General features: G+C 56.6%; 2 protein-coding genes across 4 annotated transcripts in view; one reads left to right on the forward strand and one right to left on the reverse strand.

Moving 5' to 3' along the window:
• SPHK2 (sphingosine kinase 2) overlaps positions 1-12,633 on the reverse strand; it is a 61,152-nt gene that overhangs the window by 13,437 nt on the left and 35,082 nt on the right. The window contains exons 1-2 of one of the 3 annotated variants that reach the window (XM_074386114.1): positions 11,218-11,273; positions 9,526-9,596 (exon numbers count right to left, since the gene is read on the reverse strand). The exons of 1 other annotated variant lie outside the window; for it this stretch is intronic. In XM_074386114.1, the coding sequence (XP_074242215.1) occupies positions 9,526-9,577 (52 nt within the window). In that variant the 5' untranslated portion in view covers positions 9,578-9,596; positions 11,218-11,273. Of the gene's footprint in view, positions 1-9,525; positions 9,597-11,217; positions 11,274-12,633 lie in introns of those variants that run through there. One more of the 3 variants, XM_074386115.1, reaches the window with a different exon arrangement.
• On the forward strand, positions 42-11,419 carry NTN5 (netrin 5). Its single transcript, XM_039466998.2, has 7 exons — positions 42-126; positions 1,966-2,616; positions 7,806-7,994; positions 8,484-8,633; positions 8,976-9,029; positions 9,247-9,327; positions 10,781-11,419. Exons 2-7 carry the CDS (start codon positions 1,986-1,988, stop codon positions 11,206-11,208), a joined length of 1,533 nt encoding a protein of 510 aa, XP_039322932.1. The 5' UTR covers positions 42-126; positions 1,966-1,985; the 3' UTR covers positions 11,209-11,419.

The raw sequence follows: 12,633 nt of genomic DNA on the forward strand, positions 1-12,633 counted from the left end.
AGAAACCCCACTAGCCTGGGGCCTGAGAACAACCACTGGCCACTCCCTCCGGAGCGCCCACCGCGCCACTGCTAGGAGGAAGAGCCTGCGGGAACTGGCGGCAGGACGCTCTCCTCTTGAGTGCAGGTCTGGCCAACGTCGGGGCCTCAGGGATCGGGTCGGGGGTGCATGCCAAGAGCCATGAAAAGGAGGCCTGGTCCCAGATGGACCTCACGGCACCCAGGCAGGCAGCCTACGGGTCTGCTGGGAGCATGGCTGGACTGTTTCCTAAAGAGGGGTATGGACTGGGGGATTGGACATCTGTGTTCTCCGTGGGCCACGACTAGTTTCTGGGTCCCCCAGGAACACTGGGACCTCATAGCCTGGTTCCCCAAGGTGCTAAGGGCTAGAGGGTGCCACCCCTTGAACTATCCAGCAGGGGAGAAAGGGGACATGGGGGGGCTGGTTCTTAACAGGCTGCTGCTGAGGGCCAGGCGGGCAGCCGCCACCCGAGTAAGCGCAAAATGGCGCCAGGCTCCTTGGGAGGGGCGGAGGGCAAGCCTGTCATCTGGGGCCAGGGGAGGCAGAGTCTGCATGTGGCCAACAGCAGTGGGGACATGGGCTGTGAGGCCAGGCGGAGCCCGTGTGGCCCACCCCTATCCCCAGGGTGTCCCAGAGACGCGCAGCCCAGGGTCATGCCTGGGCGCAGATGCAGAGCCAAGGGCCTGGAAAAGCTCCGAGAGGCTGGTGGCCCTGGAAGGGGAAAGTGGGGCCATTTCAGAGCCCAGTCTTGCCCAGCTCCTGCCATTCCTGGGGTCTGGGCTTATGGCCCCTCGGGCTCCCTGGCATCTGGCACCCCACCCTGTCCAAGCTCCTGCTTTCCTGCCTCTCTCCTCCTCATGACCCACCACCCCCAACATCTGTTCCCCCATCTGCTCTGGGGACCTCTGGTCTCTGGGCCCTGGGCCCTGGGGCCCAGGATAGTGGGCGGGGGCTGTATTGTGCAGAACGTCCCAGAACTGTTAACTTCTGGTCCCCACACCCAGATTTCTGAAGGGAACCCAGGTGTCTGCTTCCTCTGGCCCCACAGGGACTCCACTGGCCCACTCCCAAGCCCCAGAGCCACCGAGGTTCCAGCTCCCAGAATCCCTTTCCTCAGCTCAGCACTCTGGGCTTCGCACTTGGGTGGGAAAGGGTTAAGGGGGTGGGTGGGTGGCAGGGAAGCTGGGTTGTTTGGTGATAATCCCCTTCCGTGCCCAGGGTGTGGAGAACAAGGTTAGGGCCCCACGTGGGAAAGGCCATGGCTCTGATCCCCACGGGCCTGGGCCTTAGCCTCTCACTTCTAATCCCCCACCAGACACCCCTATCCTGTCCCTTCCCCTCCCCAGGGCCTGCTGGGCTGGGTGTCTCTGAGCCCACCTGCCCGTCTGTCTCGGCCCCCAGACTGTCTGAGCCTGTCGCCCAGCTTCCTGTGGCCTCTGGGTGCCTGGCCTCTATCTCTGCCGCCCGGCCTCCAGGCTGTCTGTCTTTGCAGCTCCTTCTCTGCGCCGGGCCCTCCCCTAGGCCTACTGTCCTGTCCTCCACTGCTTTATGACCGAGTCTTCGTCTGTCCCTCAGTCTCCTCTCCTGCCCAGCCCTGACTGCCTCTGGGTTCTTCCCTAGGTTTCCCCGTCTGCTGGCCAGCCCCTCTGCTCCAGCTCCTCACTGCTCCCCAGGGCCCCCTGCCCCTCGACACCGACAGATAACTCTGGGGTGTTAAGCTTCGGATTAGTTCAGGCAAAATTCTCGATTTTGTCTGCGTTCTTTCCCCTTTGGGTTATGTAAACAGTAATTCTCCCCAGATGGAACTATTTTCCTCGCTTCCATGCAGCCGGGGAGGGGGCCTGGACGGGCTGGGGGTGGAACGCTCCGGTTCCACAGGACGCCTCCAGGAAGGGTAGAGGACACAGCCGAGGTCCCTAGCCCAGCCACCTCTCTTCCCTCCAGGTGCCGACTCTGCTGTGACCATGCCTGTGACCTTTGCCCTCCTGCTCCTCCTGGGCCAGGCCACTGCAGACCCATGCTATGATCCACAGGGCCACCCCCGATTCTGCCTCCCGCCAGTGACACAGCTGGCTGCCTCGGCAGCCTCTTGCCCTCAGGCCTGCACCCTGTCCCCAGGGAACCACCTTGGCCCTGGGGAAACCTGCAATGGCAGCCTGACCTTGGCCCTGGGTGGCCCCTTCCTCCTGACATCTGTCAGCCTGCGCTTCTGTACCCCAGGACCCCCGGCCCTCATCCTGTCTGCCGCCTGGGCCGCAGGGGGTCCCTGGAGGCTGCTGTGGCACAGACCTGCCTGGCCTGGGGCCTTGGGAGGCCCTGAACGAGTGACCTTCCGCTCCACACCAGGCTCTAAGGCCACTGTGGCGGCCAGCCACCTCCGCGTGGAGTTCAGGGGCCAGGCCAGGCTGGCAGCGGCTGGGCTGAGAGGCCGCTGCCAGTGCCATGGCCACGCCGCCCGCTGTGCTGCCCGTGCCCGGCCCCCTCGCTGCCGCTGCCGCCACCATACCACCGGCCCGGGGTGCGAGAGCTGCCGCCCATCCCATCGAGACAGGCCCTGGCGGCCAGCCACGCCCCAGCACCCCCACCCTTGCCTGCGTGAGTCCTGGCCCACCCCTTGCCTGCCTGCCACTGCATCCCTTGTCCCTATGGGAGCACAATGCTCCCTTTCCTCCCTGGAACTGCGTGCTCCTTGCCTCTCACCCATCTCAGACTTGGTCCCCTCTGTACCTCCTCCCTGCAGCATGTCCTGTATCTCAGCCACACACAGGCCTGTCTGCCCATGAGGGGCTCAGCCTCTCTCCAACACTCATCTGCCTGTGATGATGGTGGTGATGATGATGATGGTGGTAGTGATGGTGGTAATGGTAACGATGATAATGGTGGTGGTGATGGTGACAGTGGTGGTGGTGATGATGGTAGTGGTGATGGTGGTGATGATGGTGGTAGTGGTGATGATGGTGATGGTGGTGGTGGTGATGGCGATGATGGCGGTGGTGACAATGGTGATGCTGGTGGTGGTGGTGGTGATGGTGGCAGTGGGGAAGATGGTGGCAGTGACGGTGGTGGTGATAATCACGGTGATGGTAGTGGAGATGGTAATGGTGGTGGTGATGTGATGATGATCATGATGTAATAACAGTTCCCAAGCACCCATCCCAGGGCCTGGCTGGATGCAGGTACTTGGGTAATATTTATTGAACAGTTGTATGGGAACAGGGCAGCTAGATGGTACCTGACTCCTCAAACCAACCATAGGGGGAAGTATTGGGTAATTAAACACACATTAATCAATCACCTACTGTATGCCATGCGGGGACTGTCATCAGGCGCATTTTACAGATGAGGAGACTCAGTGCTAGAGTTCAAAAGTCCCCTGAACAAGGACACACGGCGGCTGTGTGTGGCAGGGCCAGGATCTGAGCTCAGGAAGCCAAGTTCTGGGGTCTCAGATTGTCGCTGCTAAGCTCTTGCCAGGTCCTGTCACATCAGGTGCTCTCGGGTGGCAGACAGGAGGCAACAGACAGAAGCATGGCTTTGGCGGCCTGCCAGCCAGACTGCCTGGGCTTGAATGCCAGCTCCTCTGCTTACCAGCTGTGTGACCTTGGGCAAATGACCTAACCTTTCGGTGCCTCAGTTTCCTCCCCATAGAGTGGGGATAATAAGAGCACATCCTTTACAAACTGTAGTGAAAGTTCAATGTGTTAATTATACATAAAGCCTTTAAATAAAGCCCAGTGTGGTACCTGGCACAAAGGAAGGGCTTCCTGAGCACCTGCCAAAGTCGCAACTCCCCAGCTGAGGAAGGTGAGGCTCAGAAATGTGTCACTTGCGCCAAGTCTCATTGCCGGCAAGGGACTGAACCCTGGGCGGCCTGAGTTCCAAGACGCTGCGACAATACACTGTACCATCCAGCTGGGCAAGTGCCCCTGCCCCCGGCAGGTCCTATTTGATGCCCTCTTTCCTGCAGGTGTTTCCAGACTGGGCCTTCCCCACTTCCCTCCAGCAGCCCTTCCTCAGAGAGAGCTGGTGTCAGCTCCTTCCAGCCCTGACACTTGGTTGTGGGTCTGAGGTCCTGGGAGGTAACTCTACCAACAGACACAGAAACAGACACACATACAGACAGACAGACACACACACACACACACACACACACACACGTGTACCAAGTGTGCCCTGCCTTCTTTCTCTACCTCCCATGCTCTTTGCCTCCAGGCCCTCTACTTTTCTTTTCTTTTTTTTTTTTTAGTTTCCAGGTGCAATGGCTCAGGCCTGTAATCCCAGCACGTTGGGAGGCCTAGGTGGGCGGATGACCTGAGGTTGGGAGTTCAAGACCAACCTGACCAACAGAGCAAAACCCGTCTCTACTAAAAATACAAAATTAGTTGGTGTGCTGGTGCATGCCTGTAATCCCAGCTACTCGGGAGGCTGAGCCAGGAGAACTGCATGAACCCAGGAGGCAGAGGTTGCAGTGTGCCAAGATCATGCCATTTCATTCCAGCCTGGGCAACAAGACCTAAAGTCTGTCTCAAAAAAAAAAAGGGGTCTGGAGATGGAGTCTCACTCTGTCACTCTGTCACCCAGGCTGGAGTGGAGCGGCGCAGTCTCGGCTCACTACAACCTCAGCCTCCAAGTTCAAGCCATTTTCCTGCCTTAGCCTTCCAAGTAGCTGGAATTACAGGTGTGCGCCACCATGCCCAGATTAACTTTTTTTGTATTTTTAGTAGAGACAGGTTTCACCATGTTGGCCAGGCTGGTCTTGAACTCCTGACCTCAGGTGATCCGCCCGCCTTGGCCTCCCAAAGTGCTGGGATTACAGACGTGAGCCACCATGCCCGGCCTCTGCCCCTCTATGTCTCCATACCTGAAGGTTACACGGGCTAACTTACAGACCATCCCCATTCTCTGGCAAATCTTTTACGTAAGCTGGGAGTAAGGTGGGAAACTCACCTGGCCTGATGGGCCTGGACAGGGCCTGGGCACTGGGGAGGCTGTCCTGCTGAGGGTCACCACATCCCCCTGACTGAGCAGGGCAGTGCCCTCCAAACCAGGGTAAGAGACCGACAATGAGCGGCAGAGAAAGGCCAGGGTGAGACTGAGGCCTGCAGTGGGGCTGCCTGCTTCAGAGACATCCCTGTCTGCATCTTCCCTCTCCCATCTCAGTTTTTCAGAGGGGAAGTGAGGTGAAGCAATTACCCTTGGGCCTGACTCAATTCACTGACCACTGGAATAGCTTTGCCACCTCCCATGCCCACGAAAACCCTGGGAGAGAAGGATCTGTATTCTCACTAGACAGGGAGAAAATAGAGACTGGGAGAGGGGGAGTTGTTTTCCCAAGAACATGCAGCTGGTCTCAGCTCCCTGATCATCCCGTGACTCTTCTGGGCTCTCAGGGATCTGTCAGTCCAGGGCTCTCAAACCTCTCAGAGTCAAAACACCCTGAAGTCAAGTCTCTTCAAAGAATGTCCATGAGCCTGGGCAACATAAGGAGACCCCGTCTTTACAAAAAAAATTAAAAAGTAGCCCGGCGTGGTGGTGCATGCCTGTGGACCCAGCTATCAAGGAGGCTGAGCTGGGAAGATCCCCTGAGCCCAGGAGTTGGAGGCTGCGGTGAGCTGTGATCACACCACTGCATTCCAGCTGGGAGTAGGTGATAGAGTGAGACTTTATTTCAAATATAAAAAATAAGAGTGGTTTATGCATGCCCTGTATCAGCAGCTCACTCTGCAGTGCTCGCTGGAAATGCAGATCCCTGGGCCCACCAGAAACCCTAGGGAAGAGCCCTGATACCTAGCTTTTGTTGTTTTGGGTTTTTCTTTCCTTTTTTTCTGAGACCGAGTCTTACTCGGTCACCAGGCTGGAGTACAGTGGCACAATCTCAGCTCACTGCAACCTCTGCCTGCCGGGTTCAAGTGATTTTCCTGCCTCAGCCTCCCAAGTAGCTGGACTACAGGCGTGTGCCTCCACACCCAACTAATTTTTGTATTTTTTTTTCTTCATCGTTCAACTTGATAATTTCAGTATTTTTTGTAGAGACAGGGTTTCACCATGTTGGCAAGGATGGTCTCCGTCTCTTGACCTTGTGATCCACCCACCTTGGCCTCCCAAAGCACTGGGATTACAGCTGTGAGCCACCGCGCCCGGTCAGGTTTTTTGTTTCTTTTTAAGGAAACAAAACGCGGTGCTGTTTTAATAAAAAAAAACCAACAGCACATTTCCCTGATAATTCTGATGAGTAGGAAGGTTTGAGAGTCACCCTAAAAAGACTGATAAACAGTCACACTCTGTCGCCCAGGCCGGAGTGCAGTGGTGCAACCATAACTCACTGCAGCCTCCAACTCCCAGGCTCAAGTCATCCTCCCACCTCAGCCTCCAGAGTAGCTGGGATTTACAGGTGTCGGCCACTATGCCCTGCTGTGGTTTTAATAAAAACAACAACAACAACAACAACAACAAATTTCCCTGAAAATTCTGATGAGTAGTAAGGTTTGAGTCACCCTAGAAAACCTGATAAATGCTCCCAGGACAATGTACATGCTAAACAATCCTCGTGAGCTGTGTATTCCTAGAGTGAGGTAAGAGCTCAGACTCTCAAGCCAGAAAACCCGTGTTTAAGTCCTGCCTCCAACTACCGGCTAGCTGTACCTCTCTGTGCCTCAGCTTTCTCCCTCTGTAAAATGGGATGATAGTGCCAGGCTCACAGAGCACTTGTGGGGATAAAATACATCAAGCACTTAGCCCAGGGTGCCTGCAAAATGCCTGCACGTGGGAGTGCTTGACAGTCAAGTGCTTGCCGTCTGCCAGGCCTGGGCTAAGCACTCTCTATCCACTTTATCTCATTTAAGCCTCATGAAGTAAACATTATAAATGCCATTTCACAGTCAATCAAACCACAGAGGGAGAAGTCACCTGCCCAGGAATACAGTCAGAGGGGCAGACAGGGCTAGCAGGGTCTCATTCCACAGGCCACAGCCTATTTTTTTTTGAGATGGAGTCTTGCTCTGTCGCCAGGCTGGAGTGCAGTGACGTGATTTTGGGTCACTGCAGCCTCCACTTCAGGGGTTCAAGCAATTCTCCTGCCTCAGCCTCTTCAGCTGGGATTACAGGCACACAACACCATGCCCAGCTAATTTTTGTATTTTTAGTAGATATTATGTTGGCCAGGCAGGTCTTGAACTCCTGACCTCAGGTGATTCACCCAGCTTGGTTTGAGTCACTGCACCTGGACGCAGCCTACTCTTTAGGGACCCAGTTTCACGGATGCTCAGGAGGTTCCTAAGTCCCCTTGGCTTACTCAGCTCCAGTCCAATGTACCTTTCTTTGTTTTGTTTTATGAGATGGAATCTGGCTCTGTCGCCCAGGCTGGAGTGCAGTGGTGCAATCTTGGCTCACTGCAACCTCCACCTCCCAGGTTCAGGAGATTCTCCTATCTCAGCTTCCTGACTAGCTGGACTACAGGCGAATTCATCACGGCCAGCTAATTTTTACATTTTTAGTAGATGCTATGTTGTCCAGGCAAGTCTTGAACTCCTGACCTCAGGTGATCCACCCAGCTTGGCCTCCCAAAGTGCTGGGATTACAGGCGTGAGCCACCGCACCCAGCCCACCCATTTCAAAGATGAGAGTGGAGACATTCTGGGACCCACGCTTAGCCAGAGACCCAGGCATTCTCTTCTACCTTGGACACTCACTGCTTCCTTTCATGAGGGCAGGGCTGTGGAGAAAAAGCTTGGGACTGGGGAGCACCAACCCAGCCCTGATGCGGCCCCACCCCATCTTGCTCCTAGCCTGCTCCTGCAACCAGCACGCCCGACGCTGCCGGTTCAACTCTGAGCTGTTCAGGCTGTCGGGTGGCCGGAGTGGGGGTGTCTGTGAGCGGTGCCGCCACCACACAGCCGGGCGGCACTGCCACTACTGCCAGCCAGGGTTCTGGAGGGACCCCGGCCAGCCTATCTCCAGCCGCAAGGCCTGCAGGGGTGAGTGTGGCCTGCAGACAGACCTGGGAGAACAGAGGTGGGGCTGGACTCCTGCATCTAAGGGAGGAGGAGCTGGGCCTGGACTCCTGGGCTAAGGGAGGAGGGGCTGGGTCTGGACTCCTGGGCTAAGGGAGGAGGGGCTGGGCCTGGACTCCTGGGCTAAGGGAGGAGAGGCTGGGGGACTAGACTCCTGGGTCTGAGGGAGGAGGGGCTGGGTCTGGACTCCTGGGCTAAGGGAGGAGAGGCTGGGTCTGGACTCCTGGGGCTAAGAAAGAAGAGGCTGGGGGCCTGGACTCCTGCGGTTGAGGGAGGAGGCGCTGGGGTCTGGACTGCGGGGTCTGAGAAAAGAGGGCTGGGGGCCTGGACTCCTGGGTCTGAGGGAGGAGGGGCTGGGCCTGGACTCCCCAGGCTGAGGGAGGAGGTGCTGTGGAATTGGAAAGGGCACCTGGGGCCTGATACCCCATGCCCCCAGCTCCTCTGCTTATATAGCCTGCAAGTGCCACCCTATTGGGGCAACAGGAGGAACCTGCAATCAGACCAGTGGACAGTGCACCTGCAAGTTAGGCGTCACAGGCCTAACCTGCAACCGCTGTGGTCCTGGCTACCAGCAGAGCCGCTCCCCCAGGATGCCCTGCCAGCGTGAGTCTTGAGGAGCCAGGCCACAACCCTGAGTAGAGCGGGAAGGAGATATCCCAGGTCTCTAGTGAGCAGGTGCAGTGAGGGCTGGGGCCCTGGGAAATGGGAGCCCAAGGCTGGAGGCTGGACTCTGGGTCCTTGGATAAGCAGAGACTGAAATTCCAGACTCTTGAGGAAAAGGAGGCTTGGGGGGCCTGGACTGCTGGGTCCCGGGAGAGGAAGGCAAGGGACACTTGCACTCTTGAGTCCTAAAGGAATAAACACTTTCTGGGTGCCTGGATTCCTGGAGTGGGGGCGATCCTGGGGAAAATGACTAAGAGGTTAATTTCTCCTTTGGTCTCATAGGAATCCCAGAGGCAACAACCACTCTTGCTACTACCCCTGGTGCTTACAGCTCTGGTAAGACAGTCTGGCATGGAGGTCCCTGAGTGGCAACAGGGACTGGGGATGGGCTGACTGGGTCCCCAGATGGGGATACATGGGTCACCCATTGAGCCCAGTCCCAAAGGGTTGGGTGCCCCAGCTGGTCATCAAGATGGAATACAGGGATGGGCAGGGGCAGAAGGCTGTGGTCTAGGCCCCAGGAGCCCACTGCAGACAGCCTGACCCTCTCCAGACCCTCAGTGTCAAAACTACTGCAATATGTCGGACACCAGGGTACACATGAGCCTTCGGAGGTACTGCCAGCAGGACTATGGTGAGTGCTGGGGAGACAGACAGCTGGAGGCAGCACAGTCGGTTCTGATGACTGCTTCTAAGCCACCCCCTCTCTGGCCTTCCACTTTCTCATCTTAAATGGGAAGGTGTGTTGGATTCCAAAGGGCCCTTCCTGATCTAGAAATGAATGAGGCAGAGGAGAAATGGGGAGGGGGTATGGGGAGGAGCCGTTCCCTACCTTCCTGTGTCTCCTCTTGCCCCATGTTCTTGGGCTTGCAGAGTTTCATCATCTCCTTCAGCCTGACATCTCTGAGGGATGGAAGAGACAGGGGAACTGGTTGAATACAATGAGCTCTTGCCCTGTCCTGCCAATTTCAGAGACCCTTTCTGCTTCCCTTCACAGTCCCAGATATTTGAGCCTTAGCCCCACTCCCCATAAAGACTTACCCCATAGTTCTCTAATCCCCAGTCCACACCTGTTCCACGGCCCTCGCATCTATGACCTCAGGCCATTCAGCTCTCTTAGACACTCGGGAGTTTGGCTCAGCCAACAAATCTAGACCAATGCCAGCTATTTCTCTCAATGTGTAGGACTGCTGACTTCTTCTCCCTCAAGATCCAAATCTGGTCACTAGTGCTCTAGGCCTTCAAAGGTGGAAAGCTTTCCCCTACCTTCTACAGGGATCTTCTGCCCTGCAGACCCAGCTTGCTAGTCAGAGTCCCATCCAGTCTCTCAGAAAGTACGTTTTTCTGGACGGGCGCGGTGGCTCACCCCAGTAATGCCAACACTGTGTGGGGGCTGAGGCGGGATGGATCACTTGAGGTCAGGAGTTCGAGACCAGCCTGGCCAACATGGTGAAACCCCGTCTCTACTAAAATTACAAAAATTAGCCAGGCGTGGTGGTAGGATCCTGTAAACCCAGCTACTCAGGAGGCTGAGGCACAAGAATCGCTTCGACCGGGGAGGCGGAGGCTGCAGTGAGTTGAGATCACACCACTGCACTCCAGACTGGGTGACAGTAAGACTCCATCACACACACACAAAAAAATTGTTTTTCTTAATCAGTATCACTATGGCCTCAGCCCTCATGTTCCAGGGACCACTCTCTTCCTTCTGGTCCTCCAAATTCATCCCAGAGCCCCCCACCCCCACCCCGGCAATGTGACCCCTCTTTCCAAAGAATTCCACCATTGACATCTTCTCATCCCACTGTATTAGAGACCCTGGACCTGCCTCTTCTGCCCCGTCGCCAGCCCCACCGACCGTAGAGTAGTTTTAACTCCTTGCCTTGAATTCAGTTCTTTACACCAGCAGGCCCCACCCCTCACGATTTAGGAACAAACTCTCAAAAGTTCAAGGTTTCTCTCCCCGCCGTGATCCCAGAAGCCCACCCACGGGTCTCAGGCTCCTGCCCACTGTGGCTGACCCCACGGGACCTGGAGGTACCCCGGAAGCTCCCCAAGACCTGGGCTGACATCTCCCCTCCCGACAGTTCTCAGCGCGCAGATACTAGCGTCCGAGGCGGTGGGCCTGGCGTGGCAGCGGCTGGCTGTGCACGTGCTGACCGTCTACAAGCAGCGGGCGTGGCCGGTGCGCCGCGGCGACCAGGACGCCTGGGTGCCCCGCGCCGACCTGGCCTGTGGCTGCCTACGCCTACAGCCAGGCACCGACTACCTGCTGCTGGGCAGCGCGGTGGGCGGCCCCGACCCCGCGCGCCTCATCCTCGACCGCCACGGCCTGGCGCTGCCATGGAGGCCGCGCTGGGCTCGGCCCCTGAGGCGGCTGCAGCAAGAGGAGCGTGCCGGAGGCTGCCGCGGCCTGCGGGCACCCACACCCAGACCCACCCACGACAGAGCACTAAACATGGGCTGGGGCCGCCTCGAACGCCAACAAAATAACTTGGGAGCGACGGGGAGCTGAGCCTCCTACCTCGATGGTGCGCCGTAGAGAGCCAATCAGACGTCGCAGAGTCCCGACGTCACTGTGCATGCGCCACGCCGCGCAGGCGTGCAGAACTTTTAGCAAATAGGCGGCGACCAAGATTTCTGGTTCCAGCAGTCCCTCCTTTGGCCTGTGGCTAATTCCCCGCCAGTGATCCATCTTCCCCAATAAAGTCTCAAATATCAGGGAATTCTGTCTACAGACCCTTGATTGACGCTGGTACAGTCTCTAGAGGGAAGCGAGCAAGGCCTTGAATCAATAAGCCGAACTGAAGTTAGGACCACAGCATCCTGACAAAGTGGCCAATGCAATGAGAGCGCTCTTATGACGTCATTGGGCGCTAGTCAGATTGATGTTGCCAGATGACAGGCCAAAGGCCAGTGGGCGGGGCGGGGCTGGAAAAGGCGGGAAATCTCACAACCGGAGACGCCGCGGTTCCAGATTTCCAGAAAATTCCAGACTTAGGGCCGGGCGCGGTGGCTCAAGCCTGTAATCCCAGCACTTTGGGAGGCCGAGGCGGGTGGATCACGAGGTCCAGAGATCGAGACCATCCTGGTCAACATGGTGAAACCCCGTCTCTACTAAAAATACAAAAAAATTAGCTGGGCATGGTGGCGCGTGCCTGTAATCCCAGCTACTCAGGAGGCTGAGGCAGGAGAATTGCTTGAACCCAGGAGGCGGAGGTTGCGGTGAGCCGAGATCGCGCCATTGCACTCCAGCCTGGGTAACAAGAGTGAAACTACCTCTCAAAAAAAAAAAAAAAAAAAAAAAATTCCAGACTTGGGAACTTTTGGTTTCTGATGGGCCTCAAGATAGGCTCTCAGAAAGAAATGAAGAGACTTTGAAGAGGGTTCCGATAGGTTCATCTGGTCTCGAAGTGCTGCCTAGACTCATTTTTGGGAGAATAGCCAATCAGAAGCCACAGAGTGGCTGGATGTTGCTTGGTGCCCAGCAAAACTACATTCCCACTCAACAGATGGCTACCTCCAGGCCAGAGGGGAGGGGCTCCAAAGGCAGGAGGCAGTATCAGAATGGAAGGTTGCCATGGCCTGGGACCTTCCTCGCCACCCTGACCTCTGCCTCTCCACCCACAGCAAAATCATCTCAAACTTGGGTGATCTTTTCAGGAGAGTCACTGAGAGGATACTCAGGGAGTCTTAGAAGAGAGGATGTGATTTAAGGTCCATTTGTTTCTTCCTCTTTTAAAAAAAGTTTTATGGCTGGGCATGGTGGCTCATGCCTGTAATCCCAGCACTTTGGGAGGCTGAGGCAGGCAGATCATGAGGTCAGGAGTTCAAGACCAGCCTGACCAATATGGTGAAACCCTATCTCTACTAAAGATACAAAAATTAGCCGGGTGTGGTGGTGGGTGCCTGTAGTCCCAGCTACTCGGGAGGCTGAGGC

This window comes from Saimiri boliviensis, chromosome 14 (assembly GCF_048565385.1).
Source record: "Saimiri boliviensis isolate mSaiBol1 chromosome 14, mSaiBol1.pri, whole genome shotgun sequence".
NCBI classification, from domain to species: domain Eukaryota; kingdom Metazoa; phylum Chordata; class Mammalia; order Primates; family Cebidae; genus Saimiri; species Saimiri boliviensis.